Source organism: Populus trichocarpa, chromosome 17 (genome assembly GCF_000002775.5).
Source record: "Populus trichocarpa isolate Nisqually-1 chromosome 17, P.trichocarpa_v4.1, whole genome shotgun sequence".
NCBI lineage: Eukaryota > Viridiplantae > Streptophyta > Magnoliopsida > Malpighiales > Salicaceae > Populus > Populus trichocarpa.
In genome coordinates, this window is record NC_037301.2 from 8,920,170 (window position 1) to 8,946,960 (window position 26,791).

General features: G+C 32.0%; 2 protein-coding genes and 1 long non-coding RNA gene across 9 annotated transcripts; 2 read left to right on the forward strand and 1 right to left on the reverse strand.

The window, feature by feature from the left end:
* The first annotated feature begins 1,691 nt into the window (after positions 1-1,691).
* Positions 1,692-18,649, forward strand: LOC18107299 (uncharacterized). 7 transcript variants are annotated; one of them, XM_052448493.1, is made up of 6 exons: positions 1,692-2,085; positions 2,224-2,273; positions 4,196-4,319; positions 4,443-4,550; positions 4,687-5,154; positions 18,319-18,649. In XM_052448493.1, the coding sequence occupies exons 1-6, from the start codon at positions 1,908-1,910 to the stop codon at positions 18,465-18,467; spliced, it is 1,077 nt and encodes a 358-aa protein (XP_052304453.1). In that variant the 5' UTR covers positions 1,692-1,907; the 3' UTR covers positions 18,468-18,649. The 7 variants fall into 7 exon arrangements, with proteins under 7 accessions (XP_052304453.1, XP_052304449.1, XP_052304452.1 ...); XM_052448489.1 differs by having other exon boundaries at positions 1,697-2,085; positions 4,687-5,106; positions 18,271-18,649; XM_052448492.1 differs by lacking the exon at positions 4,687-5,154 and having other exon boundaries at positions 1,730-2,085; positions 17,851-18,649.
* Positions 18,650-18,947: 298 nt separating this feature from the next.
* LOC7482460 (uncharacterized) lies at positions 18,948-23,375 on the forward strand. The gene is made up of 10 exons (XM_024589088.2): positions 18,948-19,130; positions 19,228-19,467; positions 19,654-19,820; positions 20,353-20,451; positions 20,590-20,658; positions 20,735-20,875; positions 20,979-21,068; positions 21,531-21,698; positions 22,722-22,800; positions 22,917-23,375. The coding sequence occupies exons 1-10, from the start codon at positions 19,052-19,054 to the stop codon at positions 23,042-23,044; spliced, it is 1,260 nt and encodes a 419-aa protein (XP_024444856.2). The 5' UTR covers positions 18,948-19,051; the 3' UTR covers positions 23,045-23,375.
* Positions 23,376-23,514: 139 nt separating this feature from the next.
* Positions 23,515-24,783, reverse strand: LOC7482461 (uncharacterized). The gene is made up of 3 exons (XR_002978768.2): positions 24,618-24,783; positions 24,416-24,539; positions 23,515-24,282 (listed from the first exon to the last, which is right to left on the reverse strand). It is a non-coding gene; the product is annotated as an uncharacterized LOC7482461 (long non-coding RNA).
* Between the last annotated feature and the right edge of the window lie 2,008 nt (positions 24,784-26,791).

Consider the following 26,791-nt stretch of genomic DNA (forward strand, 5'->3'; position numbering starts at 1 on the left):
TATACGGAAGGAGGATAAATAAAAAGGGTGCAATAGTTCATGGACAACCGAGTTGTTTATTGTAAGTAAACTTTGAAATTTTTTTATATTGTTTGGACTAATTTTTTTATCCATATCTTTGACTTTTTTATGTAGGAATAATATAACAGTGACATGCATACCAAACACAAAGAGGACCCTTCAACCCATCCATAGTACGATCTAGAGTTGTGGTTGGAACTTGGAGCAATAGGTGGACACAATAGGAATCAGGTTTATGGTATTTTTATAATCACGGCTCGAGATATGAGGTAAGATTGTAGTGTCTCGATCATAGGCACCCCATAATCCGACTCAAGGAAGGCATCACCAGGTGTTGAGGAGTTTGTTGAACAATGAATTGGTGCTCTAAGGACCAAAATGGAGGCAAAGTAGGAAGAATAAAGTAAGAAACAATGAGAAGAGCTGATGGCATACTTGTACAATAATTATCCTGCCCCTTATGGACCTCCAAGATATTTTCCTCCCCCTCCCCCTCCCCATCCCCCTCCACCAGCAGTGCCAACTTTTTATTAATATATATAGACATTTGTAATTGATTTATATAGTTAAATTAATAATATAAATTGTGTTCTTCAATTTAAATTAGTTGTTTACTATTGTTTACTATTGTTTAATGTTACATTGTTTGATAGCATTTTAAAAAAATTAATTAACTAAAACACCAATGAAATTACCGATGGACATACAAAAAAAAAGTTAGTGATTTCGTCGGTCAAAAAGGATCATTTTTCTCGAAGAATTACAGAAAGTTGTGAATTATTTTGATCTAAACCGACAGATTCACCAACAAAACATATTGGCCAATCCGTTAGTGACACACGATATATCACCGATGAATTTACTCGTTGATAATCCATCGGTAATATTTACCATCAGATATGCCAACAGACAATGGTCGATGCCTATTTTTATCACTGATGACAATAATTTTTTGGTATAAAACTAACCAATAAAATTACTAACGGATAAGACATCATTGAGGAGATACTTGTCGACGATAAGTTTTTATCGGTAAATTCATTAATGATTTTTATATCGATAAAAATAGAACAATTTTCTAAGAATTTTATAGTGATAGAATATTTTGTTACATGTGTGTATATCAATTTTATAATTCTAGAATATAAGGTTAGATTATAGTGTCTTGATTTCACCTCGTAATCCGAGACAGCCATCACCAGCTCTATAGCTCAGAATATTTGAAGAAAGAATTCCTTGGTCATAATTACTATATCATCCGCCAAATTATCAGTATGATTTGAGTTTACCACACATTAATGGACAAATGACTTTGTCGATGATTACATACTTCAACAGAGGAGTCTCAAATTTGACTCAAATGACGTCTATTTTTTTTTTTTTTTAAGCAATAATCCAAAATATGCATTTGGGAGTACATTGCATTCTTCAAGACGTTAAGCCCGAATATTTTGAAGAGTTGGCAAGTCGTGAACATGATAGCATTGCTATAGTCAAGAGTTGAAAGCGTGATACCTTACACAAGATCCAAAGAAACATCGCAAAGCACTTGACGCCTATCATAACGAGGGCACAATTCTTGGAGATACGAAAATGACGGGCCCATTAAGTTCATGAAAGGCCAGGGACGAGCTTCTAAAGAAATATCCAATCTGTGACTCGGGCATGCCGAAATTGAGCACCCTTTATTTGTTAACAATCTTGTTGTGTTGATCCATTACCAGGTCAACACCATAGGCTATCGTCGAAAGAAGAAAACCGCTGCATCTTTATTTTCTATTTCACACGTTCAACTCCAATGCACACCCATAAATATCTCTTATATAATTAAGTACTCGTATCTTCAGATAAAAGACCGAGCCTGTTTCATATTCTGCGTGGAGAAGATGGCCAAGTTTTCTGCGTCGTTTTGTTTTATCATACTGGTAATTTCTGGGTGTGCCTGTATTGACTCGGCAATGGGGGGAGAGATTGGGATTTACGAGCTCAAGAAGGGAAATCTCAGCATGAAGCTTACCAATTATGGTGCCCGTATCATCTCCCTTGTTCTTCCTGATAAAAATGGTATGTTGTCTTCTTCGATCCATTTTGTGAATTCAATCTCTTGAGATTTCCCGTTTGTTATTATATATATTGATCTCAAGTTCAAAGAATACGAGTTCTTGTGCTGATAACGTCTGCTTGTTGACGAACACTTGACAGGAAAGCTAGGTGATGTTGCTCTTGGCTTTGATACTATTGAGGAATTCATGGTGAGGATTTTCTCTCTTTAATTTGCTTTTCATGTTTTAGTTTTCTGTTTATGAAAGAAGGATCATTTCGCATTCTTTCTTGTGCAAAATAATTCCCATAGGAATGGCCTTTGTCTGCCTGTCTTTCCGTTTGTGTCTCTCTAGGGACATTCAAGCACATGGTGCTGCTCATGCAGCACTCCCGCTGCGGTGCTATACAGTATTCCACTACACCTGCACCCACATCCTTTGTTAAATAATATATTTAATATTTTTTTATTTGTCAATGATGATAGAATAATATATTCAATTTAACTTATATATAATCTTTTTATATTTAGATTAATTTAAACACTTTAAAATAAATAAATTAATAAAAATTCAACCCTTCTTTATATATATATATATATATATATATATATATATATATATATATATATATATATTTCTTTTATATTATTCTGAATTAATTTCACAACCCTAGCTATTAGACACATGTGTTGCAGCTAAATCTGCCGCAAATTTTGCAGCGCCTTTGCCAAAATGCGAAGGCACTCTTTTTTAAATGCCTTTCCCTTCGGTATAAAGACAAATTTTGGCCTATGACTTTTCAAATGTAATTAATTGTAAGGCCATGAGAATTCACCTTGACATTTCAAATTCCACTTTGTTTGTTTTCTAATATATATATATATATATATATATTGTAAAATTAATAATGTGTTTGGTATTGTGAAATATTTTTTTATATTAGTATATATTAAAATTATAAAAAATAATTTAAAAATATTAATTTAATTTGTTTGGTAAACAAATTATTTTTTACCTGAAAAATCATTAAATTGATTTTTTAAGTGTTTTTATATGATTTTAATGCACTGATATAAAAATTTAAAATATATAAAAACTAACATTTTAATATATTATTAATTAAAACTAATTTTAAAAAACACATTACATCATAATATCAAAAATTAACTAATTACTTATTTTAGGGGAAAAGAAGAACATAGAAGGGCAGTGTCCTAGTTCTTAGGGTTAATATTAATAGATAATAAAAAACATTCCTAACAAAAACCTATATATACATAGAGAGAACTTTTGTTATTGTTTTTTTCCAGCATTTCAATCCTATCAAAAGTAAACAAAAAAAACTGTTTATTTGAGACTATTTAGAATAAGGTTTTAAGTTCTAAATTATCAATTAATTAGAAAAGATTTTAACATGTAAGAAAAATAGCATGACCCATTTTATACTTTAATAATTGTTTTGTTCTTCTTAACGAATGTTTCGTCTTTCAAATTATTGTTTTCTGCATTAACCTATGAAAAAAAAAAAAAAAGTCTTCCCTTTGAGGTTTTCTTTATACTTACATGCATGGATTGGAAAAAAAAAGTTAATTCAGTTAAATTTCAATCCTTGTTTTATTTATTCAGTTATCTATTATAAAAACAAAAATAACACCATAAAGAATATATATTAGCATTGCAATCCCATATTGATAAGAAATTAATTAATTTTTTATAAATAAAAAGATAGTAATTTCATTAATGACATAAATCAACATAATTCTGTTTATAGAAACACTTAACTCTAGAATATGGAACAATCCCAGGGACTAAGCCTCATATCAAGTCCCTATATTAAGCCATGATCACTCATGCCTACATAACACAAGCACACAGTACAACCTCAACAAGGAAAACAACACATGCGGGGGAATGATCTGGTTCATGAAGACTTAAAGAAGAATCAATGCATATTTGTAAAATTTTGCGGTTTATTTGAAGGAAAAGTAAATTCACTTCTGACATGCAGAAGTTGTTCTGTCTGTTGGTGTGTTTCTGTCAGACACTTTATGCTTTCTTTCATGTCAAGTACTAAGATTTTCCATTTATAATTTCCCTTGAATTATACTATGAAATTGATAGACTTTGTGCAGAATGCTTCATCACCCTTTGGAGCCACTGTGGGACGGGTTGCCAATAGAATCTCTAATGCTCAGTTTACCTTGAATGGAACTGTTTACAAACTACCTGCTAATTCAGGGAATAACACGATTCATGGTAACCTTACATCATATTACACCTAGCAAAGTGGAAGCTTAATTTCCTCAGATTGCTTTTCTACCAGTTTCATGAGATTTCTTGTTTCTTTCTGAACGAATTGCTTGCTTATGTGGATATCAGGCGGGCCTATAGGATTCAGTAAGGTTGTTTGGAAAGTGAAAAAGTACAGCCCAGATGGTCCTGTTCCTCACATTGTCTTTGCTTATCACAGCTTTGATGGTGAACAAGGTAAGAGCATATAGTCTGTATTAATTAAGGCCATAGTTTTAATTTTCCACACCAGAGAGGCTCACATATAACATCTATGATATATCTAAGAGCATGAATGACACACTTAATGTGAAGATTATTTTCATATTCACAGGATTCCCTGGTGATCTCCTTGTAAAAACAAGCTACACGCTCCTTGGAGACAACCAACTGTGTATAACAATGGAAGCAAAAGCTCTAAACAAGGCCACGCCGGTTTGTCTAGTCAACCATGCCTTTTGGAACCTTGGTGGCCACAATAGTGGCGATATCTTGTCAGAAAAAATTCAGATTTTTGCTTCGCGTTACCTTCCTGTTGATAGTACGCTCATTCCTACAGGAGAAATTGTGACAGTGAAAGAAACACCCTATGATTTTCTCAAGCCTAACACCATTGGCAGCAGGATCAACGAACTCCCTAAGGGCTATGACACCAACTACGCACTTGATGGAAGTGGAAACAAGAAGTTGAGGAAAGCAGCAATTGTGCATGACGAGAAGTCTGGAAGAGCAATGGAGATATTAACCAATCAACCTGGTGTGCAGTTGTTTACTAGCAACACTTTGAACGTGAAGGGAAAAGGTGGTTTTATGTATAAACCTCATGGAGCTCTATCTCTAGAGACTCAAGGATTTCCTGATTCTGTTAACCGTCCCAACTTCCCTTCACAGATTGTGAATCCAGGGAAGCCCTACAAGCATTACATGTTGTTCAAGTTCTCTACTTTCTAGATAATTTTCACGACATAAACACAACAAGTACATTATGTACGTGTTTCGAGACTGCTTTTCGGTAGTTTCAAAGTCGGAGGATGTCGTTTCTTCTTTTTAATGTCTGATGCAATATATTGCTCTAGAAAATGAATGAATAATCCCTGAATAGATCATACTAGTTACATGCCCCGCGCGATGCCGCGGGTCAATTATTTTTTGCATTTTAAAAATAGTTAAGATTTAAAAGTATTAGGTTTTTTTACAAAGTTATACCCAAGAGTCTCAGGTTTGGTTGCAACGCCTGATCCAAGAGTAATGTTTATAATATTAATAATAACATTAAACTTGGGTTAACCCTTAGCATAAAAGTGTCTGGATTGCAATACCAGACCCAATAACATTGGACATGGGTCTGGCTGCAAGGTTGTGTATAAAAGTGTGATAATTTAATAAATTAGTTAAAAAAAAACCAACAGGAAAAAAAAAAACTAATGAAAAAAAAGAAAAACAAATATGAATTAATTGGGTTAACCCTTCAAACCAGGTTAACCCGTCATACATTGAATTTGCATCGTGAAAGCTTGATAGTTAAAAAGAAAAAAACAAATTAATGGGTTAACCCAGAATTAACTGGGCTAACTCGTCAAACCAGGTTAACCTGTCAAACCCAGAATCGGTGTAATGAAAGTTTGATAACTAAATATAAAAAAATTTAACATTAACAATTTAAATTAAACAAAAAAAATTAATTAAAAAAAAAAAGCATCAGCCTTTTCACAGTGGACTGCACTGTGCAGTTCACAGTCAAAGGCATAAAAAAAAAACTAAAGGCATCAGTCGAGAACTACTTAGAAAAAAATTTAATATTAATAAACTAAATTAATTAAATAAAATTAATTAAAAATAACAAATAAAAGAAAAAAAACCTCTAAGAAGAAAAAAAACTAAATAGAAAGAAATTTAACATTAACAAACTAAACTAAACGAAACGAAAAAAAATAATTAAAAAGAAAAAAAAAGCAAAAAATAAAATAAAATTCATGTTAACTCGTCAAACCAAGTTAACCCGTTAAACCCGGGATCTGTGTCACGAATGTCTGGTAACTAAATAAAAAAAAGTGAATATTAACAAACTGAACTAAACAAAAAAAATTAATTAAAAAGAAAAAAAATTCGGGTTAACTCGTCAAACCATGTTAATCTGTTAAACCCAGTATTTGTGTCATGAAAGTCTGATAACTAAATAAATAAAAAAATAAACATTAACAAACTAAATTAAAAAAAAATATTTATGAAAATAATAATAATAAAAAATTGACGGGTCAACCCGGAATTAACTGGGTTCACCCGTGAAACCAGGTTAACCCGTGAAACTCGAGATATGTGTCATAAAAGTCTAATAACTAAATAGAAAGAAATTTAACATTAACAAACTAAACTAAACGAAAAAAATTAATTAAAAAAAATAAAGAAAAAAGAAAAAAAAAATCCCAAAAAACATAAAAAAAAAACAGCTAAAAAAACTTAGATAACCTTAAAAAAAAAAAAAAAAAAAAAAAAAAAAACCGCCTAAGGAAGGAGTCAGTGTTTTACTGTGGACTGCACTAGCCGCGGGTCAATTATTTTTTGCATTTTAAAAATAGTTAAGATCTAAAAGTATTAGGGTTTTTTACAAAGTTATACCCAAGAGTCTCAGGTTTGGTTGCAACACCTGATCCAAGAGTAATATTTATAATATTAATAATAACATTAAACTTGGGTTAACCCTTAGCATAAAAGTGTCTGGATTGCAATACCAGACCCAATAACATTGGATATGGGTCTGGCTGCAAGGTTGTGTATAAAAGTGTGATAATTTAATAAATTAGTTAAAAAAAAACCAACAGGAAAAAAAAAACTAATGAAAAAAAAGAAAAAAAAATATGAATTAATTGGGTTAACCCTTCAAACCAGGTTAACCCGTCATACATTGAATTTGCATCGTGAAAGCTTGATAGTTAAAAAGAAAAAAACAAATTAATGGGTTAACCCAGAATTAACTGGGCTAACTCGTCAAACCAGGTTAACCTGTCAAACCCAGAATCTGTGTAATAAAAGTTTGATAACTAAATAGAAAAAAATTTAACATTAACAATTTAAATTAAACAAAAAAAATTAATTAAAAAAAAAAGCATCAGCCTTTTCACAGTGGACTGCACTGTGCAGTTCACAGTCAAAGGCATAAAAAAAAAACTAAAGGCATCAGTCGAGAACTACTTAGAAAAAAATTTAATATTAATAAACTAAATTAATTAAATAAAATTAATTAAAAATAACAAATAAAAGAAAAAAAACCTCTAAGAAGAAAAAAAACTAAATAGAAAGAAATTTAACATTAACAAACTAAACTAAACGAAACGAAAAAAAATAATTAAAAAGAAAAAAAAAGCAAAAAATAAAATAAAATTCATGTTAACTCGTCAAACCAAGTTAACCCGTTAAACCTGGGATCTGTGTCATGAATGTTTGGTAACTAAATAAAAAAAAGTGAATATTAACAAACTGAACTAAACAAAAAAAATTAATTAAAAAGAAAAAAAATCCGGGTTAACTCGTCAAACCATGTTAATCTGTTAAACCCAGTATTTGTGTCATGAAAGTCTGATAACTAAATAAATAAAAAAATAAACATTAACAAACTAAATTAAAAAAAAATATTTATGAAAATAATAATAATAAAAAATTGACGGGTCAACCCGGAATTAACTGGGTTCACCCGTGAAACCAGGTTAACCCGTGAAACTCGAGATATGTGTCATGAAAGTCTAATAACTAAATAGAAAGAAATTTAACATTAACAAACTAAACTAAACGAAAAAAAGTAATTAAAAAAAATAAAGAAAAAAGCAAAACAAATCCCAAAAAGCATAAAAAAAACAGCTAAAAAAACTTAGATAACCTTAAAAAAAAAACATTTATGAAAATAATAATAATAAAAAATTGACGGGTCAACCCGGAATTAACTGGGTTCACCCGTGAAACCAGGTTAACCCGTGAAACTCGAGATATGTGTCATGAAAGTCTAATAACTAAATAGAAAGAAATTTAACATTAACAAACTAAACTAAACGAAAAAAAGTAATTAAAAAAAATAAAGAAAAAAGCAAAACAAATCCCAAAAAGCATAAAAAAAACAGCTAAAAAAACTTAGATAACCTTAAAAAAAAAACATTTATGAAAATAATAATAATAAAAAATTGACGGGTCAACCCGGAATTAACTGGGTTCACCCGTGAAACCAGGTTAACCCGTGAAACTCGAGATATGTGTCATGAAAGTCTAATAACTAAATAGAAAGAAATTTAACATTAACAAACTAAACTAAACGAAAAAAATTAATTAAAAAAAATAAAGAAAAAAGCAAAAAAAAATCCCAAAAAACATAAAAAAAACAGCTAAAAAAACTTAGATAACCTTAAAAAAAAAAAAAAAAAAAAAAACCGCCTAAGGAAGGAGTCAGTGTTTTACTGTGGACTGCACTAGCCGCGGGTCAATTATTTTTTGCATTTTAAAAATAGTTAAGATCTAAAAGTATTAGGTTTTTTTACAAAGTTATACCCAAGAGTCTCAGGTTTGGTTGCAACGCCTGATCCAAGAGTAATGTTTATAATATTAATAATAACATTAAACTTGGGTTAACCCTTAGCATAAAAGTGTCTGGATTGCAATACCAGACCCAATAACATTGGACATGGGTCTGGCTGCAAGGTTGTGTATAAAAGTGTGATAATTTAATAAATTAGTTAAAAAAAAACCAACAGGAAAAAAAAAACTAATGAAAAAAAAGAAAAAAAAATATGAATTAATTGGGTTAACCCTTCAAACCAGGTTAACCCGTCATACATTGAATTTGCATCGTGAAAGCTTGATAGTTAAAAAGAAAAAAACAAATTAATGGGTTAACCCAGAATTAACTGGGCTAACTCGTCAAACCAGGTTAACCTGTCAAACCCAGAATCTGTGTAATGAAAGTTTGATAACTAAATAGAAAAAAATTTAACATTAACAATTTAAATTAAACAAAAAAAATTAATTAAAAAAAAAAAGCATCAGCCTTTTCACAGTGGACTGCACTGTGCAGTTCACAGTCAAAGGCATAAAAAAAAAACTAAAGGCATCAGTCGAGAACTACTTAGAAAAAAATTTAATATTAATAAACTAAATTAATTAAATAAAATTAATTAAAAATAACAAATAAAAGAAAATAAACCTCTAAGAAGAAAAAAAACTAAATAGAAAGAAATTTAACATTAAAAAACTAAACTAAACGAAACGAAAAAAAATAATTAAAAAGAAAAAAAAAGCAAAAAATAAAATAAAATTCATATTAACTCGTCAAACCAAGTTAACCCGTTAAACCCGGGATCTGTGTCATGAATGTCTGGTAACTAAATAAAAAAAAGTGAATATTAACAAACTGAACTAAACAAAAAAAATTAATTAAAAAGAAACAAAATCCGGGTTAACTCGTCAAACCATGTTAATCTGTTAAACCCAGTATTTGTGTCATGAAAGTCTGATAACTAAATAAATAAAAAAATAAACATTAACAAACTAAATTAAAAAAAACTTAGATAACCTTAAAAAGAAAAAAAAAAAAAAAAAAAAAAAAAAAAAAAAAAAACAAAACGCCTAAGGAAGGAGTCAGTGTTTTACTGTGGACTGCACAGTGCAGTCCACAGTAAAACACTGACTCCTTTTAGTTATAGTTTAATTGCTCGTAAGATATTTATTGACAATAATGATGAATAAAATAAAGATGACGACTAAACAGTATATTTGAACTGATTTTAGATATAAAATATCATTGTGCAATTAAGATATTTATTGTCATTATATAATGCATTGTATTTTGTAATTTTATCTAGTGTTTGTTGTTTTGTTTGTAGTTTTAATGAGTTATTGAATAAGTTATGAATGTAGATGTTATTGTTTCTTAATTAGGCTAAATAAGGATTATAACCAACAAATAAGAAAATAAAATTTAAAACTTCACTGAAGGAATAGCCAACAAAAATAAAAATATATATATAAATTATTAAATAACCATTGATGACTCCATCGTTGATTTAACTTACCGATAAACTCATTGATGAATGTTAAAATCATTAGAGAATTATAGAGAGTTGGATATAATTTTGTTGGTGATATTGTAACTCATTGACAGTCTCACCGACAATCATTAAAATCATTGGAGAATTACAGAGAGTTTATAAAAGAATTTAAGAATTTTAACCAACAGATGGATACACTGGCAAATAAAATTCCATTGATGATATTGTACTCACTAATAGTCGCTAAAATCATTAGAGAAATATAGAGAGTTTTGGGAAGAATTTAGGGGATTTAACCAATAGACGAATTCAACGGTGGAAAAAAATTTCATCGATGATATTGTACTAAGCAATGAACTCATCAATGGACATTAAAAATCATTAAAGAATTATAAAGAGTTTAAGGAAGAATTCATAGGATTGGATTCACTGATGAAAATACATATAGATGGAAATTCATCAATGAATTTGAGGGTTTTCAAAAGATTTTATAAATTTTTGAAATGACCGATAAATTTATTGATTATTGTAAAATATCTTATCGATGATTTTATTGGTGATGTGCTAACATGTTAAATCACCGACAGACTTATCAAAAGAAGATCTCACCGATGAATTCAAACCTAGATATACAAGGAAATCTCTGACTTTCCCCCATTTTCCTTAAACTTTATACTGTCTCTACTTCTCTCTTCTCTCTTTCTTTTTTACCAAGCGATTGATGTTTTCTCTTTTTCTAGAATTGGGTGGTGAGGACTCTCTCTTTTCTTTAGATGATGACACAAACTCTCTCTCTCTCTCTCTCTCTCTCTCTCTCTATCTATCCACTACTTAAGGTTTGTAAAACCCTCTCTTTAGATATATTTGAAATGCTTTCAATGGATAAGTACATAATTACAATTTAGACTTATGTTTCAGGTGTTGGTTATGTTTTATTTCTTATCTTTCCCCTAAATGAATATGCTTTTGACTTTTGGGCTATTGGGTTATGTATTGGAATTGCTCATGATCGGAGGTTAGTATATGGAAACTGATAAAACCATTGACTAAAAGATTAATAGAAACAAACATAAGTTATTATCTTTTAACTACTAAATTGATTTAGAACCAATAACCATAGCAAATTAAAAACCCTAGTCAAATTTATATATAATATTGATTCTTGTTAAATCTATTAATGAAAGTTAAGCTTTATTGTTGAATGTCACCATATCATCATGTATAGAAAGTATATTATACCTTTAGGCATCATGTCATGGTAAATTGTTGAATAGTTTGTCCTAAAAAGTAGTCAATCATATCTTAAACTCTTAGATGATTTTAACTAGGCATTCAATACTACCAATCACTTCTATATTTGTTTTGTTTTTTTTCTTTAAAAGAGGCCTTATGGCAATTAATAATCAGGAAATTTATATAGATTATTGAATGTTCCAACATTTTCATCATCTTAATATCCATCATTTTCATTTCAATAAAATTTGAATTAATGAGACATATTAATTATATTAATGGAATACATATATATATATATATATATATATATATATATATATATATATGATATTGTTTTTTTTTGTTCTCTTTTTTTTTCCATTTTCTAATGCCAATTTTTGACTATAAATCTTTGTACAAACAAGCCTTGTCAAATTTTAAATAATAAGACTCATAGGCTAAGCTTTCTTATTACTTATGGTCAATTATATCTATGCTTCAATGAAGGCTTGTGTTCAGATATGTTCTCATAGGTCTAGGTCTAGATGCAACATGTTAGGTTTGTAAATATAACTTGTTTGTTCTAGTGAATGAATTGTTATTGAGTTTGTTTATACTTGATATTCTTGTTATTGAGGGTAAGTTTTGTTAATGATTTGTGATATTTGATCGTGGAAAATGATTTGATTTATTATATTTAGTTATATGTATTTTTATTTAGATTTTGGGTGGGATCACATATAAGAGCTTTGCTGCTAATATTTTTTTATAAATGAATATATGCATTAAAATGAAATATCATAAACCATAGATTAAGAATTTAATTTAATATGCTTAATTATTTAGTTATATTGTGTAGATGCCAGGAAAAAAAATATAAGGTTTAAATATAGCAGTTGTGCTTTTTCAAGTAGTGTTCGAGAGCCTTTGATGCATTTAGATGTCAATCATGAAGAGACACTTTATGCACTTGCTAATGGCGTAGGCTCATTGAGTATGAGTCGCAGATCTGACATCCTATCTGCCAGAGATTCTTATTCTAACAAGTTAATAATGGAATGGAAGGTGGATTTAACCATGTAAGAAAATTTGTTTTCTTCAAACATAACATTAAATTAATGACCATGTGTTTATATAATTCAAAGTTCATTAATTGATTTTCAGGCTCACAACTATAGAAGTTGAGCGAACGATAACATCGATGATGAAAGCGTCGATGAAAGTGCCTCTATTTTAGTAAAGCTAGCTTAGAGAGCATCCATAGTGGATGCTTATGGTTGAGGCTTTGTGAGGGAAGTTTAAGGTCAGTGCATATATAATCTATACTTTTAGTTAATATACATTTGTTTTTAAATTTTTAAATTAATTATTTTATTCCAATGATTATAAGAAAAATTTTTGGTGGGATGGTGCAAACTCTAGGGTTGCCAGACAAGTCAGGAAAAATCATAGCGCAACTAGATAAGTTATAACGTATTAAGTTTATAATTTTTGGTAAAATTGTAATTTTTTATCATTATGTTTTTTTAGTTTAACGAACTTCTGAACCAAGTTACGTGATTTCTAGTATGACATGCACACTTATGCTAAGAGAAGAGTCGAGTCAGATGTCTTTGAGGTGTGAAAGATTTTTAGACCTCCTTACATCATTGAAAGTAATTGGGAGAGATATATAGAGTTCTTGATGTTAGAGGGTTTTAGGAGACAGTCATGGAGCGAGTTTTCAAACAGTAACAAGGAGACTCACAGTTTCATTATCAAGTATATTAATGGGTCACTTCCTTGTACTAACCATGCAAAACGCCTGGTAAGAGCCTATTTTATTTTTAATTAGTTTTCTTAAAATGGTAGTTATTATTTGAAGAACGTTTAATTATTGATTTATTTTGCAAACAATATAGCTTAAGCGTGAGCAAACTCTGATGGAGTTATATATGGAAACACATATGCAGAGGGGGAAGATAAATAAAAAGGGTGCAATAGTTCATGGACAGCGGAGTTGTTTATTGTAAGTAAACTTTTAAATTTTTTTATATTGTTTGGACTAATATTTTTTATCCATATCTTTGACTTTTTTATGTAAGAATAATATAACTGTGACATACTTACCAAACACAAAGAGGACCCTTTAACTCATCCAGAATACAATCTAGAGTTGTGATTAGAAGTTGGAGCAATAGGTGGACACAATAGGAATCAGGTTTATAGTATCTTTATGATTACGGCTCGAGATATGACATAAGATTGTAGTGTCTCGATCATAGGCACCCCATAATCCGACTCGAGGAAGCCATCACCAACTGTTAAGGAGTTGGTTGAACAATGAATTGGTGCTCTAAGGATCGAAATGGAGGCAAAGTAGAAAGAATAAAGTAAGAAGCAATGAAAGGAGCTGATGACATACTTGTACAGTAATTATCCTGCCCCTTATGGACCTCTAAGAGATTTTCCTCTCCCTCTCCCTCCACCTCCACCTACGAGCCAACTTTTTATTAATATATATAGACATTTGTAATTGATTTTTATAGTTAAATTAATAATATAAAATGTGTTCTTCAATTTAAATTAGTTGTTTAATGTTGTTTAATGTTACATTGTTTGATAACATTTTAAAAAAATTAATTAACTAAAACACCAACGAAATCACTGATGGACATAAAAAAATCGTAGATCAAATAGGATCATTTTTCTCAAAGAATTACAGAGAGTTGTGAATTGTTTTGATATAAACCAACAGATTCACCAACAAAACATGTCGGCCAATCCCCTAGTGTCACACAATATATCACCGATGAATTTACTCGTTGATAATCCATCGGTAATATTTACCATCAGATATGCGAACAGACAATGATCGATGCCTATTTTTATCACTGATGACAATAATTTTTTGGTATAAAACTAACCGATAAAATTACTAACAGATAAGATATCAGCAACGAGACACTTGTCGACGACAAGTTTTCATCAATAAATTAATTGAAGATTTTTATATCGATAAAAATACAACAATTTTCTAAGAATTTTTATACTAATAGAATATTTTGTTACATGTGTGTATATTAATTTTCTAGTTCTAGAATATGAGGTCACACAACTTATAATCCGACTCACAATCATACCTAAGAATATTTAAAGAAAGAATTCCTTGGTTATAATTACTATATCATCCGCCAAATTATCAGTATTACTATTTCATCATGTCTATTTTTTTTTTTTAAGCATCTTCAATTGGCGTAATCCAAAATATGCATTTGGGAGTACATTGCATTCTTCAAGACGTTAAGCCCAAATATTTTGAAGAGTTGGCAAGTCGTGAACATGATAGCATTGCTATAGTCAAGAGTTGAAAGCGTGCTTACACAAGATCCAAAGAAATATCGCAAAGCACTTGACGCCTATCATAACGAGGGCACAATTCTTGGAGAGTTGAAAATGACGGGCCCATTAAGTTCATGAAAGGCCAGGGACGAGCTTCTAAAGAAATATCCAATCTGTGACTCGGGCATGCCGAAATTAAGCACCCTTTGGGCCAAGCATGCATGGTCTACTTTTCATAGTGGGGTCCGCAAATGTAGAAGTTAACAATCTTGTTGTGTTGATCCATTACCAGGTCAACACCACAGGCTATCGTCGAAAGAACAAATTGGAAGGAAGAAAACCGCTGCATCTTTATTTTCTATTCCACACGTTCAACTCCAATGCAAACCCATAAATATCTCTTATATAATTAAGTACTCGTATCTTCAGATAAAAGACCGAGCCTGTTTCATATTCTGCGTGGAGAAGATGGCCAAGTTTTCTGCGTTGTTTTGTTTTATCATACTGGTAATTTCTGGGTGTGCCTGTATTGACTCGGCAATGGGGGGAGAGATTGGGATATACGAGCTCAAGAAGGGAAATCTCAGCATGAAGCTTACCAATTATGGTGCCCGTATCATCTCCCTTGTTCTCCCTGATAAAAATGGTATGTTGTCTTCTTCGATCCATTTTGTGAATTCAATCTCTTGAGATTTCCTGTTTGTTATTATATATATTGATCTCAAGTTCAAAGAATACGAGTTCTTGTGCTGATAACGTCTGCTTGTTGACGAACACTTGACAGGAAAGCTAGGTGATGTTGCTCTTGGCTTTGATACTATTGAGGAATTCATGGTGAGGATTTTATCTCTTTAATTTGTTTTTCATGTTTTAGTTTTGGGTTTATGAAAGAAGGGATCATTTCGCATTCTTTCTTGTGGAAAATGATTCCCATAGGAATGGCCTTTGTCTGCCTGTCTGTCCGTTTGTGTCTCTTTCAAGGACATTCAAGCACATGGTGCTGCTCATGCAGGACTCCCGCTGCAGTGCTATACAGTATTCCACTACACCTGCACCCACACCCTAGCTAGTTGCTATTAGACAAATGTGTTGTAGCTAAATCTGCCGCAAATTTTGCTTTGCCAAAATGCTTTGCCTATGACTTTTCAAAGAAGGTAATTAATTGTAAGACCATGAGAATTGACCTTTGACATTTCCAAATTCCACACACACACATTTATATTAGAAAACTAATAGTGTGATTTGTAAATGTTAATCATATTTTTTATATTTTTTAGAAAAATATCAATTTGATATTTTTTAGGTAAAAAAAAATTAAAAAAACAAAAACTAGTACAATGTTAAATGAACACTAAATGATTGTTCATTTCTACTTTTTAAAGTATTTTTCAAATTGATTTTTTTGTGAAAAATTATTAAAATAATATTTTTAGATAATTTTAATATATTTTACCTATGACCTTTCAAAGGTAATTAACTGTAAGACCATGATAATTGACCTTGACATTTCCAAATTCCACTTTGTTTGTTTTTTTAATATATATATTTTTTATATAGATATTGAAAAATTATTAATGTGTTTGGTATTGTGAAATATTTTTTTTATATTAGTATATTAAAATTATAAAAAAATATTTAAAAAATATCAATTTAATATTTTTAGGTAAAATGTAATTTGAAAAACAAAATCTACCACAATGTCAAATAGATACTAAATAATTGTTTGTTTTTTTTATTTTTAAAGTACTTTTCAAATTGTTTTTTGCATGAAAAATCATTAAATTGATTGTTTTTTAAGTGTTCTTATATGATTTTGATATACTAATATAAAAATTAAAAAATATATAAAAAATATTATTTTAATATATTTTTAATTAAAATTAATTTAAAAAAATACATTACATCATAATATCAAATATTAACTAATTACATATGGTAGGGGGAAAAGAAGAACACAGAAGGACAGTGTCCTGCAAGAACTAGGGTTAATAATAGATAAAAAAAAAAAAATCCTAACAAAAACCTATACATACATAGAGAGAACTTCTGTTATTGTTTTTTTCCCAGCATTCAATCTTGTCAAAAGTACACACAAAAAACTGTTTATTTGAGACTACTTAGAATAGGGTTTTAAGTTCTAAATTATCGGTTAATTAGAGAAGATTTTAACATGTAAGAAAAATAGCATGACCCATTTTATACTTTAATAATTGTTTTGTTCTTCTTAACAAATGTTTGGTCTTTCGAATTATTGCTTTTTCTGCAAAAAGAAAAAAAGAAAAAAAAGAAAAAAGAAAAAAGTAAATTCATTTCTGACATACAGAAACTGTTCTGTCTGTTAGTGCATTTTGTCAGACACTTTATGCTTTGTTTCATGTCAAGTACTAAGATTTTCCATTTATAATTTCCCTTGAATTATCTATGAAATTAATAGACTTAATTTGTGCAGAATGCTTCATCACCTTTTGGGGCCACTGTGGGACGGGTTGCCAATAGAATCTCTAATGCCCAGTTTACCTTGAATGGAACTGTTTACAAACTACCTGCTAATTCAGGGAATAACACGATTCATGGTAACCTTACATCATATTACACCTAGCAAAGTGGAAGCTTAATTTCCTCAGATTGCTTTTTTACTAATTTGATGAGATTTCTTGTTTCTTTCTGAACGAATTGCTTGCTTATGTGGATATCAGGCGGGCCTATAGGATTCAGTAAGGTTGTTTGGAAAGTGAAAAAGTATAGCCCAGATGGTCTTGTTCCTTACATTGTTTTTGCTTATCACAGCTTTGATGGTGAACAAGGTAAGAACACATATAGTCTGTTAAGGCCATAGTTTTAATTTTCCACACTATAGAGGCTCACATATAACATCTATGATATATCTAAGAGCATGAATGACACACTTAATGTGAAGATTATTTTCATATTCACAGGATTCCCTGGTGATCTCCTTGTAGAAACAAGCTACAAGCTCCTTGGAGACAACCAACTGTGTATAACAATGGAAGCAAAAGCTAGAAACAAGGCCACGCCGGTTAATCTAGTAAACCATGCCTTTTGGAACCTTGGTGGCCACAATAGTGGCGATATCTTGTCAGAAAAAATTCAGATTTTTGCTTCGCGTTACACTCCTGTTGACAGTAAGCTCATTCCTACAGGAAAGATTGTGACAGTGAAAGAAACACCATATGATTTTCTCAAGCCTAACACCATTGGCAGCAAGATCAACGAACTCCCTAAAGGCTATGACATCAACTACGCACTTGATGGAAGTGGAAACAAGAAGTTGAGGAAAGCAGCAATTGTGCATGACGAGAAATCTGGAAGAGCAATGGAGATATTAACCAATCAACCTGGCGTGCAGTTCTTCACCAGCAACACTTTGAACGTGAAGGGAAAAGGTGGTTTTATGTATAAACCTCATGGAGCTCTATGTCTAGAGACTCAAGGATTTCCTGATTCTGTTAACCATCCCAACTTCCCTTCACAGATTGTGAATCCAGGGAAGCCCTACAAGCATTACATGTTGTTCAAGTTCTCTACTTTCTAGATAATTTTCACGACAAAAACACAACAAGTACATTATGTACGTGTCTCGAGACTGCTTTTGAGGTAGTTTCAAAGTCAGAGAAGGTCGTTTCTTCTTTCTGTTGTCGGTTGCAATATATTGCTCCAGAAAATGAATGAATAATCGCTGAATATTGCCTCGTAATGGACAATTATTTATCTTTAGAGGCCACCTTTTTCTGAATTAATTTGTGTATTTAGTTCACCTTCTTTGGAGCTCGATGGAGGTCCCCTCAATGGAGCTCATGACTCCTTCCAAGTTGATGGGCCCAAAGGTACATGCTGTTTTAGTGAATTCCAGCTAACCCACTTCTTTTTGTTGAGGGGACAATTATTTTTGCTCAGGAACCTTTTCATTTGGAATTCAATGAAAATGAAAACCCCAGGCTCCCCCGTCTGGTTCCCTCTCGGAACATTTTTTTTTTAAGAGAAATACTTCTTACTTCTTAGGACATGACACTGATTTTAAAAATAAATTTTAGAAAATTTAAAAAATATTATTTTAATATATTTGTTTTTTTTTATATAAAAAAAAACACCCTGAGAAATTAACGAAAAATTGAAAACATGGCTACGTTGCTCTCTTCCACTTCTTTCCTGGGATTCCCATTCCCCAAGCATTTCTCCTACTTCACTCCCTTAACAGGTTTCTTTCAAATTCCTCACGTTTTCTTCTCTACATTTCATCAAAACCCAATATTTCTTTTTATTAATTTGCTTTCTATATTGATAAATACGTGCAGATAAAAGGAACTCGTTGAGATTGAATAAGGAAAACCTTTTGCGCTACAGTTGTTGTGTCACAACGTGTTCTTCTTCCACTTCTGTGTTCACAATGTCATCAAGTGGCGGTTCCTATGAGAAATCGAAGAGGGTATGGATATGGACAGAAAGCAAGCAAGTCATGACTGCTGCTGTGGAAAGAGGCTGGAATACCTTCATCTTCTTGTCCAACCATAGACAACTTGCTATTGACTGGTCATGTAAATACTCTCTAAATTAAGCATCCTCTACATTGTTTTTCATGCTCTGATTACTAATTAGGATATGGGTTTTATTACTGATCTTGTATTAATATAATTAGCGCACAGTAAGAGATATAATCAATAAATGGAGCAAACAGCATGATGAAAGTTTCTCGTTTTAAAGTTTGGTTAAGGTGTGTGCAGCATTCTCCTTTATAAACCCTTTATTTATCGAGGAAGGAGAAGTTTTGGATGGTGAGAACAAAAGGGTTGCCACTATTTTTGAGGTTTCAACTCCCCAAGAATTACAGCAGCTTCAACCAGAAAATGGGCAGGCTGAGAATGTGATTATTAATCTATTGGATTGGCAGGTATGGATGCTGCTCCTTAGGAGATTCTGTTGTCACTAGGATTTCGCGAACCAATCAGCCATCTTTTATCGTTTTGGACTTGCTTGTTTTAGAAAACCCTGTGCTTGCCTGGTTTAGGATATTAAGAACTGCCCCTTTTTTTTTTTTGGAGTACCTCTCCCTGAAGCACAATGTAATGATGTGGATGTTATCTTCGCTAGCTGTTAATTTATTAACAAAGATATTTTACACCAAAAAAAGCTTTAAATTTCAAAAAACTAAATCTGATGGACGTTTCTTGCTATTCCATGAACATCCCTTGCATATTCAAGTGATCCGTTACATTCTTAAGAATCACCTAAACTTGTTTTATATTCCAAACAATTAAATCTACTGGCTGTTACCCCTATTCCATGAACACCTCTTGCTTACGGTTTCAGGTGATTCACTCATTAAGGTTAACATAGTAGATTATTTTCAAAAATGATTTCTTTGATTGCAAGTATTCTCAAGTTTAAACAATTTATCTCATAACTGTAATTATGTCTTGCAGATAATACCTGCAGAGAATATTGTTGCAGCTTTTCAAGGCAGTCAAAAGACAGTGCTTGCCATCTCAAAAACTCATTCTGAAGCACAAATCTTCCTTGAGGTATCTGCTGAATACTCTTTGATCAGGGGGGAAAATGAAATTTACATGCCTGATTTATTGTTTAAATTATTGTTTTCTGGATGTTTCCTTAATTGTATTGGTGTGACTTTAAATGTTTGTGCTGTGCTGTCATTGTAGGCCTTGGAGCATGGTTTGGGTGGAGTTGTTCTAAAAGTTGAAGATGTTGAAGCTGTTATTAAGTTAAAGGTAATTTTATTTCAGTATTTTGCCCCTTGATTCCTAAGTAGTAAAGATTGTTTCTTATCCTAGTTAATATTATCAGGAATATTGTGATAGAAGGAATGAAGCAACCAATCTGCTAAGCTTGACCAAAGCTACCATAACTCGAGTTCAAGTAGCTGGAATGGGTGATCGTGTTTGTGTGGATCTTTGTAGCCTCATGAAACCTGGTGAAGGGCTTCTGGTATCCCTCTAGTTTCTCATCTATACTTTTATGTGTCCTGTGTTTTTTTTCCTTGTGCTGGTTATATATTATCACTTACGATAGGATGGATATTCTTTCACAGGTTGGTTCCTTTGCTAGAGGACTATTCCTTGTTCACTCAGAGTGCTTGGAGTCAAATTACATTGCAAGCAGGCCATTTCGCGTCAATGCAGTGAGTTGTTTGTCAAGCTGACAATAGTATCCTGATGACTGTTGTCTTTTTGCATCTTTTGGTATTCACTGTAATATGCAGTCTGGATCCTTATATTGTTGCCTTAAGCATGGCAACCATGCAATTAAAAGTAATCTGATTCATAAGATATTCACTTCATTGCTTTCTGTTACATACAGCGTTGGCAAAGACTTGAGAAACTTGGGCAGACAACAGTTAAAAATGAAATTAGTTGATCTAGTTTTTTCAGAATTTTAAATAATACTATAATATCATGAACTGTAAAGTTCTATGTAAATTTCTGGTTGTGTCATGTTATTCTACTGCACAATTTAAGCATGAAAATAGGTTGGTTTCTCAGATGTTCAAGTAGTTGGATTTTCCATTTGGAGTATTTTCTGAGTCATTTATTCTGTGATATATGTTAGTATATTTTACAAGTTATCTGATGGAAACGTGCAGGGACCAGTGCATGCATACGTCTCGATTCCAGGTGGAAGGACTTGCTATCTTTCAGAGCTAAAAGCAGGTGAAGAAGTTTCTGTGGCTGATCAGAACGGGCAGCTGCGAACTGCAATTGTTGGCCGTGTGAAGATAGAAACTAGACCTCTTATTCTTGTTGAGGCAAAGGTTTGTATGAACATACCATTAGCAAGCATGATCTATGGTTCTATTACAAACTACAATTGTAAAAAATTGTGCGAATAAACTTGAGACTGCAATTTGTTTGTCTGAACCATCTCAATCTGTCATCTGATTGTTAAAATGTGATTGCTAACAACTATCTACAGCATGATTAAATACCTGATGAGGGGGCTTTGAAGTCATTTGATCAAAACAAATTAAACTAATTCGTAAAGAGTAATGAGGTGCAGTTCAAGATGGTCGATCTACTAAGTGCTTCATTCCTGCAGAATTTGAGATGTTTAGCTGGTAATGATAACCTTGTTAAAAATTCCATGAGCAGAACAGAATCTCTGAAGACATGAAGTCACATGAAATGCTATTACATATTAGGATGTGAAAATAGAATAAGATGAATATGTTCAGGGCATGGAAATTGTTATGAAGATGGATCACTAAAAAACCATTTCTGTTTAATATTGAGTTGACCTATAATCTCAAAGGAAAAGTGGAAAATGGAAACAATCAAAATCGTAGCTAAATCATTTTACAGAACACTTTACAGAGAATGTGAGGATGAAATTTCTCTTATGTTATGTTTCTGCATTGTGACTTCTAGGGCACGCACTATTCACCAGTTTGGTTGCTAAAAGAGTATCATAAAAGCAACTTTGATTAGGGCACCTTTTGTTGTTTTTTTTATCCTCTTTGTTTCCTATGTTATGAATCTAAATAATGAAATCCAAACAGATCTGGAGGGAAATACGTTAATAGCTGAGATTCTTCAGTTATTTTAATAGCCAGAAAGTGTAGAGTATGATTTTTTTTTCATAAAATAAGGATTTCTTTTGTCTTGCTGGTTCCTTTATAGTTGGTATGGTTCCTTTGAGAATATTCTTTGTTGCTAGTCCTTGTCAGAGGAATCTGTTCCTTGTGTTTGCCATGTATTTTAAATTTTGTTAAAGAACTTGCCAATACTGATTGAAGAAGGATTGTATTTTAAATCTTATAGAATGTTTGGTGTTGCAGAGAGAGTCAGATGATCAAACAGTATACAGCATTTTCCTCCAGAATGCAGAAACAGTTGCCTTAATCCCTCCTTGTGAAGGTCTGTCAGGACTGCTGGTTTTGGTTTTTGCAATGTTTTGAGTCATTTATTTGTCAGTTGTTTCTCTTCATCTTGCGTATTTGAATGTTCCAAAATCGCCTATTTATCTTTCGCAGGAAATGGACTGCTAAAAGCAGCTATTCCTGTTACTTCACTGAAAGTTGGAGATGAAGTATTATTGCGAATACAAGGAGGAGCACGGCATACGGGAATAGAAATTCAAGAATTCATTGTTGAGAACTGAATAATGTGATGTGATCATACTATTCATGAGAATCCATACTGTGAAGCCAAGCAGCAGCTAAGTTACCTACATCAACATAGTTAAACCTGAAGAATTACTAAGCACAACACGGGAAACATTTGCAATATGCTTAACCTAATATCCAGTTCCTTGTCCAATCAATTGGAGACGTGAGCAAGAATGAAATTACAAGTCTCTTCTCTTGTGTGGGATGTATGCCATTGTAATAACTAGTTGCTGCCGAAAGCAGAAATTATATTCTGTACTAACCTTGTCTCTTAATAGACATGGCCTCCTTTTCGTTACCATATGCATGTTGGATATTTTTAGAGGTGTGTGGTGCAAGTTCAAGGCCAAAATTTTCTTGTCGCCCGTTGTTATTAGTCCCACTCTCAAATGCTATGTTAGAGTGTGGATGGTGGAGCTACTTTTCAACTTGTAAATAAAGTTTCATCAAGGCAATTGATTGAAAAGTAATAATAATAATAACAGCCTAAGCATATGCATTTAGAAGGGAAAAGTAATACAAAACATTCCTGCCATTCCCCCTGACCTTGAGGTTGTAGCTAAACTACTATAATTTTGAGCATCAGTTTCGATCATTTATGAAACAGAGGGATGCCATATACACAGGGGTCATGCCAAGCTGGAAACCTTCAAAGTGAAGGCAAAAGTATCGGCCCAAAACAATGGAAGAATTCAAGTGCAAAAGAGAAAATGAAGAAGCCCCACAATCCTTGACTGAATATTGAATCGCAAATGTAGTAACAAATATGCAGATCATGGCTTAAGCTAGAACAATGCAAGTCAAGTTTGCTCCATCAGTTAGTAGCTGGTAGTCTAAAGAGCTAGCCTCTCGTGAACACATGCCAAGAAATGAATGGAAGTAGATCTCTCTCTATGTCATATCCCTGTATAGGCTACAGAATTACTGAGTCACCATATGCAATAAGCCTTGACCAATGTGGCTATCAATTCATCGAAGATGACAAACTTGTAGTTTAATAATTCAACGGATGAAAATCAAACCATAGTGAAGAACCAGAGCATTGACAGTCCAGCATAGTATGCCGAAAAAAACAACCATAGGAGATCAACAAAGATCAATAGAGCTACTAATTAAAGGATAGAAAAAGTAAGCATAAGACCTTAATTTGTAGGAAGACTTCAGCAGACGACCTAGTGGTTCGAGGATCCCTTTCCAAGCCTCGGAATGCCCAGACAACAATGTCAGGCAACTTGCATGATAAAAGCAATGAAACCCAGTGTCATGGTGAGATGCGTCAAAGTAGCACAGTAAAAAAAAAAAAACATGTCCATTATATGCATAAAGCACTTTGAAGAAAAATCAAATTAATGGAAAGCTCTTACCTGTATTTGTTCCTCGAAGAATAACAGCGGCATGCCTGCTGAGCTCCTGTGTTAGAGCCCTTCTACATAGTTCATGCTGTGATTTAGTCATTTCCTCACTACCATCAGGGACAATCCCATGATCCTGTATTTTAAAAAGAGCAACCATGATTAGAAAAGATTGATTGATATAAAAGCATACTGGCATATTCAAAAGATCAACCTTGAGAAGAAACTGGGATTTTCCACCACAAAAGCACACCAGAAAGTATCATAACGCTGTTAGATTAGCATAAGATAAGCATAGGGATGTTAAGAAGGGAGGAGAAGATATCTCATTATGCCTTTTTTTTTTAATTATTGAGAATTTCCATTTCCTTTATAATCTGTCAACCTATCTGTCACCTTTTTTTTTAGAAAATTAGTATAAGATAAGCATAAAATACAAACTCTCGTCTTGTTTCCTAGTTAGAGTATAATATTTAAGCTTACCATTTAAATTAAATAATTCATGATGGAATAAGAACTTCCAGGAATTTATCTCGTCTTAAATTGAAGGCAGGTGTTATCCAACATACTGGAAGATCTGTATAAATCATCCCCCTTCATCAGCTTCCATGTTAAGAGTTTAATGAACACATTTGATCAGGAACAAAAACTATTGATGAACTCAATATTTCTCAATTCAGAATAAAAGGAGATGAAGATGAGAAAAAAAGTTTTGGTCTATAGAAACAAATTTATTAAATAATCAACCAATAATGAATACCTTTTGCCGAGTTTTGCATGTCAAAATTGTTAATGTATGTGTACTGAAGTTAATAGGTTGGTCATTACATTAATTTTATTAATGTAAACATATTTTATAATAATAAAAATTTATTTATCTTTAATATTAATTAAATATTTAATTAATAAATTAAATATTTGATTAATGAATCTAGAGTAAAGATAAAATTCACGGAATAAAAATATTTTGTAAATAAAAATATAAAGTTGTTATAATTATCAAATTTCTATTACATCAAAATCATAGTTTTGAAACTCGGATCTGCCCGGCGGGCCGACCCAGAACCCGGCTGACCCGGGCCTGGAACCGGTCCAGGTCTAAGTAAAAACCCGCCGGGAAGTTGGCCCGACGAAACCCAGTTGACCTGACAGGTCAACTCGAAACCCAGTCGACTCGGGCAAACCCGGCTGAGACCCGGCTACCTTTCTTTTTTTGTTCTTTATAGATTTCTTAGAATTGAAGCAGCTATGTTGTTCGTTGCTGTCCTTCATTTACCTTATAACCCAGCTACAATTCTCTCAATCCTTTATAAGCTGCCATGAATTTCAAAGGTGCAAGTTTAGTAAGCTGTATCTCCGTCTCTGTTTATTTCTATCTAGTACGATGATGAGCTCCAAGTTAAACATGGTATTTTGATGTCTATTGTATTCTCGTACGGTTGTGCCCACATCTAAGCAAACCTTTCTTTTTCTAGTTATGAACTAGTGGCTGTGCAGTGTTTGGATGGCAAGAAAGTGAAGGAAAAGGTGATTTGTTTTCGATCTTTTTGTGTGGGAAATGAAGTGAAGAATTGAGTTTTCGAGTGTGGGTGGGGGTGGGGGAAGGGAGTAGATGAGGATCAAAATAAGAGCGGTTTCCGTAAGATGAGAAACGTCAAGATATTTCGAGAACTTCGGGGTACACGTGGAGTGTTTTCATTTGACACGTGGATTATCCAATAGCGTCTAGAGTTCTCGGTTATTTTTTCTTCCTTTTTTTCTTGTTTGGCAGTTCGACTGTATTTTTTAAAAAAATAATTTTTTTAGTTTTAAATTAATGTTTTATATATTTTTAGATTATCTTGATGTTAATATTAAAAATAAATTTTAAAAAATAAAAAATATATTATTTTAATATATTTTTAAATAAAAATCATTTTTAAAAATAAATTTACCATACTTTCAAAATAAACTTTTATGCTATTTTTATATCTTCAAAATATCTTGAAATTTCTTATTTTTTGTTATGGAAAAATTTATGCATAAATTTGCACCTTTTGTTATGAAAAAAAATTTAAAAAACTAAAAACATAAATCAGCATTTTCCATTATTGAAAATAAGAGAACTCTTGTCACTCTGCACTAGTGGGAGAGCTTCAGATATTTTAGTCAAGACACCAAGAGTGAGGAGTTCTATACCCTACCTTGGAACCTTAACAAGTTTTTCCCTTCATTCTAATTTTAGAGCTCTTCCTTGCCATGATGCCATCAACAAAAAGCTAAAAAGAAGTGGCCCTCAGAGATATATTCGTCTGCCAAGTTAATTTTTTTTTGTTGACCCGGGTTAACCCATCTGACCCGATCATTAGACCGGGTCGACCACCGGGTCGGGTTTCAAAACTATGATCA

Excerpts from the sequence above, each read along its gene's own strand:
- LOC18107299 (XM_052448493.1), top strand. The coding sequence starts at position 1,908 with ATGGCCAAGTTTTCTGCGTCGTTTTGTTTTATCATACTGGTAATTTCT. Across the intron at positions 2,274-4,195 it reads ATACTATTGAGGAATTCATG|AATGCTTCATCACCCTTTGG; the intron begins GTGAGGATTTTC and ends GACTTTGTGCAG. Across the intron at positions 4,551-4,686 it reads CAGCTTTGATGGTGAACAAG|GATTCCCTGGTGATCTCCTT; the intron begins GTAAGAGCATAT and ends TCATATTCACAG.
- LOC7482460 (XM_024589088.2), top strand. The coding sequence starts at position 19,052 with ATGGCTACGTTGCTCTCTTCCACTTCTTTCCTGGGATTCCCATTCCCC. Across the intron at positions 19,821-20,352 it reads TTAATCTATTGGATTGGCAG|ATAATACCTGCAGAGAATAT; the intron begins GTATGGATGCTG and ends TATGTCTTGCAG. Across the intron at positions 20,659-20,734 it reads AAGCTGTTATTAAGTTAAAG|GAATATTGTGATAGAAGGAA; the intron begins GTAATTTTATTT and ends TAATATTATCAG.